Source organism: Sinocyclocheilus grahami, unplaced genomic scaffold (genome assembly GCF_001515645.1).
Source record: "Sinocyclocheilus grahami isolate Dianchi unplaced genomic scaffold, SAMN03320097.WGS_v1.1 scaffold376.1, whole genome shotgun sequence".
NCBI lineage: Eukaryota > Metazoa > Chordata > Actinopteri > Cypriniformes > Cyprinidae > Sinocyclocheilus > Sinocyclocheilus grahami.
Window position 1 is genome coordinate 398,354 of NW_015505555.1, and position 6,406 is coordinate 404,759.

The following is a 6,406-nucleotide window of genomic DNA, read 5'->3' on the forward strand; positions in this document are numbered from 1 at the left end:
CAGAATTATGATATAAACCCAAAATTACGAGATATACACTTAAAATTGTAAGATATAAGCTCAGAATTCCAAGATAAAAAAATATGAGGTATAAACGAGGAATTGCAAAATAAACTCAGAATTGCTAGATATAGACCTAGTATCACAAGATATAAACTTTTTGCGAAAAATAAACTCATAATTTCCATATGTAAACTCACAATTTTGAGGAATTGTGAGATAACTAACTTTCTCACAATTCACATCTACTCACTTTTTGACATCGACAAACTTGTTTTCACCTGAATTTTTTTTTTAATTCCATGGCAGAAACTAGCTTCTATATTGTGTTGTGTTGTGATCAGTATTTGTGTTTTTCTCAGTTAAAGCAAATGGGGAACGTTTGATTGCAGGATGTTGCATTGAACGCTCTAGATTTGATCTGACAGTATGTCATGTGTCTTATTCAAAAACCAACACACACACAGCAGGCTGTCTGCATGTGTGTGTGTGTGTGTGTGTGAATATCTGCTTTCATGTGTGTATTGTGTTACTGAGATTAGGAGTTGTGCTTGAGTTAAACACGCACAGCAGCTTCTCAAAGTTAATCCTGGATTTCAACAGCTCATATACAACACAAACATATAAAAGAGACTTTTTATCATTTGTGTATTATGTACACAGAGCTGATTGATAATAGATATTAAGGAAAACCAACCAGAAGTACTGTGTTACTACCTTTTGGCGGGACCATGGTACAGCAATGGTAATACTTTAATATATGCCAAGGTACTACCATGGTACATGTCTGAGAAACTATGGTAGCATCATTGTACATTTGTTTAGTGCAGTAAATCTGTAACATATCTGCATTTTTGCCATTAAAATAATGCTGTATTTGCATTGCTGCAGCGTTAGCCACATTTAAGCTTAAAGGCAGTTGTGTTGTTTTAGTGCTGTGCTATTATCACGTTAACACAGCGTTATTAGAGACGTTCTCACTCTGTGTGTCAGGAACTCTTGATCAGAGCCGACCAGCTCCTGCGGCTACAATACCACTGCTAAACATTATGAGCTTTAAATTAATGTACGGCCCATAGCTAATATCCAGTTTGTGTGTGTGTGCGTGGGTTCACAGCGACTCTCAGCTTTACATTCCAGCTCTGATTAAAGTGGATTTTGTTGTGTGTCTATGTGTGTTTATATGGTGTGTGTTTGTTTTGTATGTGAGTTACACACTCATGTGAATGTACTGTATATCTATGTGTGTCTTTGTGTGAGCTCATCCTTGTGTTTTTACCAAGCCTGTGTGACTTTCTTTCTTCTGCGGAACACAAAGAAGATATTTTAAAGAACACTGGGAACCGAAAAACGCTGAACCGCTATTGGCTTTCATTGAAAAAAAAACAAAACAAAAAAACACTGAGACATTTCTCAAAATGTCATTTTTCTTCTTCTGTTCTCCACAGAGGAAAGACAATCATACAGGTTTGGAGCAACATGAGGATAAATAACTGATGTCATAATTTTCATTTTTGAATAAACTATCCCTTTAATTTTCCCTAAAACCTTTACTGTTGTGTGCATATATTAATACATATAAACACGTGATAAACTAAAGCAATAACCCACCAAGGGTTTTGTGATTTTAGCACAGTTAAGGGGTTTTCTTAGCCACAATTAAAAAAACTAAAAAATATCAAAAAATCACTTTAATGCATGGTGCATAAAATGGCAACAACAGCAAAATGATAAAAAATGCAACATCCAGCAAAAAAAATCTAAATGAAAAACATCAGAAAGTGCCGCTATTGTCAGTTTTGTCTAAAACTATTACAAATCATGTTAGGTAATTAAAATAAATCTGAATAAAATTAAATAAATAAATACATACATATATACATATTACATTAAATATATAAACATACATGTAAATTAGAAATGTTGCTTTGGCAACTAACTCAAATACAATTAAAGTAAAAATAAAATAAAAAATAAAACTTAAATAGAAATATTTTTAGAAAAAAATAATAATGTTAAAAGCACATAACAAAATTATTAAAATTGAAAACCTGTATGAAAACTTAAAATATAAAAATAAAAGCTGTGTGAAGCTACATTTTTAGATTTTCAGAAAGTGCTGGTATTGTTAGTGTTGACTAAAACTATAAAAAAAATCATGTTAGGTAATTAAAATAAATCTGAATGAAAATAAATAAATAAATAACATGAAATACCTAAACATCAATGAAAATTTTAAATGTTGCCTTGGCAAACTAACTTAAATAAAATTAAAGTTTTTAAAATAAAAAATTAAAACTTGGCAATATTTTTTGAAAAAATAATAATGTCGAAAGCATATAACAAAATTATTAAAACTGAAAACTTGTATAAAAACTGAAAATCTAAAAACAAAAGCTCATTCAAGATACTTTAATAATAATACTAAAATAACATTGACTCTTTCGTCTGAACATGTAGATTTTTTCTCCATTTTGGCTTTACATATGCCAGTTTACATTGACATCCGAACCAAAGAAAATAAACTTCTCATGTAAATACAGTCGAGTCTGCTGTTGTTTTTTTTGTAGTTATTAGCATTTCATTGCAGGCTATAAATGCATGCAGTGAGTCTGTTTCACATGTTTACACACTTCTCTAAAAAGTGTGTAAACGTGAAATGGTGCAATAATTAGTTTTTGGACTCAGTTCTGCATCAAGCATTAGTTTCATTAAGCAACTCGAGGGCGTTTGGTCTGATCTGTGACTTTTGTACAGGAAGTCAAGCTCAGAGGAAAACGGGGTGATTGAGTCAGACGCACTGACGCACTGTTGCTCAGTGGCTCTAATCTTCCTGTACACACACACTCACAAACACCACAATTCCCAGAATTCCAGCAGAAAACATACATTTGTGTAATACTAATCATTTACATTGATCTCTCCTCGAGTTGTGTTCTTATGAACTCATAAAGTCTGAAGTTTGAATAGCAAAGAGTGTGCATTTGTTCTGAGGTACCCCTGATCAGGTCCGTTTGATGCAGACCTCTTAAAATAACCCTCTCTGGCTGCAGGCCACTTCTCATTGTGGTTACATGTCTGCAGATGCGGTATCACTCTGTGTCTCCTCCTAATGTGATTTTGGAACCAAGGCGTTTTTTCCAAGTAGGATTATGGAGTCTGGGGAGCGTTGTGATGACTGGGGGTCGTCTCACTCACGCCGTGATGATACCCGTCTGGAACCCTGCCGACAACATCGCTGTGCTACAACTCAATATAGCAACACATGTAATAGCAGTGGCTAATCTGGATGATGTAATAGCAAATATTGTGTTTTATTTCCATTGAATGGTCCACCCAGGAATAGTTCACCCAAAAATGAATATTTGCTTAAAACTTACTCACCCTCAGGCCAACCAAGATGTGGATGAGTTTGTTTCTTCATCAGATTTGGAGAAATGTAGCATTGCATCACTTGCTCACCAATGGAAGTGAATGGGTGCCGTCAGAATGAGAGTCCAAACAGCTGAAAACTGAAAATCTAAAAACAAAAGCTCATTCAAGATACTTGAATAATAATACTAAAATAACATTGACTCTTTCGTCTGAACATGTAGATTTTTTCTCCATTTTGGCTTTACATATGCCAGTTTACATTGACATCCGAACCAAAGAAAATAAACTTCTCATGTAAATACAGTCGAGTCTGCTGTTGTTTTTTTTGTAGTTATTAGCATTTCATTGCAGGCTATAAATGCATGCAGTGAGTCTGTTTCACATGTTTACACACTTCTCTAAAAAGTGTGTAAACGTGAAATGGTGCAATAATTAGTTTTTGGACTCAGTTCTGCATCAAGCATTAGTTTCATTAAGCAACTCGAGGGCGTTTGGTCTGATCTGTGACTTTTGTACAGGAAGTCGAGCTCAGAGGAAAACGGGGTGATTGAGTCAGACGCGACCATGACGCACTGTTGCTCAGTGGCTCTAATCTTCCTGTACACACACACTCACAAACACCACAATTCCCAGAATTCCAGCAGAAAACATACATTTGTGTGTAATACTAATCATTTACATTGATCTCTCCTCGAGTTGTGTTCTTATGAACTCATAAAGTCTGAAGTTTGAATAGCAAAGAGTGTGCATTTGTTCTGAGGTACCCCTGATCAGGTCCGTTTGATGCAGACCTCTTAAAATAACCCTCTCTGGCTGCAGGCCACTTCTCATTGTGGTTACATGTCTGCAGATGCGGTATCACTCTGTGTCTCCTCCTAATGTGATTTTGGAACCAAGGCGTTTTTTCCAAGTAGGATTATGGAGTCTGGGGAGCGTTGTGATGACTGGGGGTCGTCTCACTCACGCCGTGATGATACCCGTCTGGAACCCTGCCGACAACATCGCTGTGCTACAACTCAATATAGCAACACATGTAATAGCAGTGGCTAATCTGGATGATGTAATAGCAAATATTGTGTTTTATTTCCATTGAATGGTCCACCCAGGAATAGTTCACCCAAAAATGAATATTTGCTTAAAACTTACTCACCCTCAGGCCAACCAAGATGTGGATGAGTTTGTTTCTTCATCAGATTTGGAGAAATGTAGCATTGCATCACTTGCTCACCAATGGAAGTGAATGGGTGCCGTCAGAATGAGAGTCCAAACAGCTGATAAAAACATCACAATAATCCACACCACTCCGGTCCATCAGTTAATGTCTTGTGAAGTGTTTGTAAGAAACAAATCCATCATTAAAGCATTTTAACTTCATAATATTCTTTCTCCAGTGAAAAGGTAGTCTTATCTGAATCAGGAGAGAAATATGCACAAATCAAGCACGATTTACAAGTGAAAACAGTCCAAAACATTTCTAAATGTGGGTTGATTTTAATGTGAGAGAGCAACAGGAGATGTTGCTTTGATGTATTTTTCACTGGAGGAAGCGTTATCACAAGCAACTTTGTTAACGTTTATTGGGAAAATGGTGAATCTTCAGACCATGTCTCACAAAATTTCCTTAACATTCAACACCAGTTTACCAATAAATCTTAATAAACTCGCTTGCGAAGACACCAAACAGGAAGTCAGGAATTATCTTGGCAAGGATTTCATGTATTAACACAAATCTTTTTATGCATCATCAATATATGTGTTACGGGGCTGACAAGACGTGAGACGTGTGGATCCATGTGAAAGCTTTTATTTAAAGCAGAAGAGGTCAGAAACACAGGCAGGGTCGAACAATGGCAAACAGGTATATGGCAGGCAAGACACAAAAATAATCCTAGGGCTAGCGTAGGTCAACGATCGGCGAACAGAATCAAAAGGGCGAGACTAGAGGGATAAATCCAGGAAAACAGGCAAAGATCAGAAACCAAGAAAACAGACAGGGCAAGACTAGGCTAGGACTGGGAAACTAACGAGGGCTCTGTAAAGTAGCTATCACTGCTGGCGATAAGCGCATACAATACTCGGCAGTTTGATAGGAGTCAGATTGAGTGATATATAGTGAATGTGTGATTGGATACAGCTGTGTGCAATCAGTGCTGTGTGCAATCAGTACAATGGATGATGGGATATGTAGTTCGGGGATGATATGCAACAGTTTGTGTAGTGCGAGAGTCAATGTAATGGAAAGAGTGACCTCTGATGGCAAGCAGACGTAAGTTCATGGACCGGATTCGTGACAATATGGCCATGAGAGTATCGCGAAAATGTGTTGACAGTGCCACATACTGATCTAAAAGTTATAAAGCTATAATTGTCCATTAATTTTAGCTATATTTTAACCACTGTGAGTGCGATGAACAAATCAAACTGTTCAGCCTTCCAGTGCACGTAATTGCTGATTGCAGCTATATCTTCATTGTATTTTACTGCGTTTCCATATCATCTGAACCATTTAATCCAATGCAACTCTAACTAAGCTTACTCTCTTCCATAGGATTGAGCACCTAACCTGTTTCAGACCTGCAAAAGCCCGTCATTTACTCGCCAGGGCCGTTTCCAGAGCCTCAGCCGGCCCATCAGTATCTGCTAGGGCGTTTTGCTCTCCACCACCACCCTGTCGTCCGAGTGGGTATCAGCGTCCTCTCCGGGGGGCGCTAGCGAGGAGCTGAGCGAGGGATTGGATAAGCCTCTGGAGAACGATGCGGAGGGTGTGTGGAGTCCGGACATCGAGCAGAGCTTTCATGAGGCGCTGGCCATCTATCCGCCCTGCGGCCGACGCAAGATCATTCTCTCCGATGAGGGCAAGATGTACGGTATGCCTCTTCCCTTCTGCCTCTGTGCATTTGCTTTTGCAGAGTAAAAATATGTGGTTTCCTAAACATCTGTTACTCACACAAAACTATTGTATGACTTAATTATAATATTATAATCTATCTATCTATCTATCTATCTATCTATCTATCTATCTATCTATCTA

General features: G+C 37.4%; 1 protein-coding gene across 1 annotated transcript in view; it reads left to right on the forward strand.

Moving 5' to 3' along the window:
- The first annotated feature begins 3,174 nt into the window (after window positions 1-3,174).
- Window positions 3,175-6,406, forward strand: part of LOC107549581 (transcriptional enhancer factor TEF-3-like) — a 31,433-nt gene continuing 28,201 nt past the window's right edge. The window contains exons 1-3 of the mRNA XM_016230726.1: window positions 3,175-3,294; window positions 4,226-4,408; window positions 6,020-6,242. Coding sequence (XP_016086212.1) covers window positions 3,175-3,294; window positions 4,226-4,408; window positions 6,020-6,242 — 526 coding nt within the window. The remainder of the gene's footprint in view (window positions 3,295-4,225; window positions 4,409-6,019; window positions 6,243-6,406) is intronic.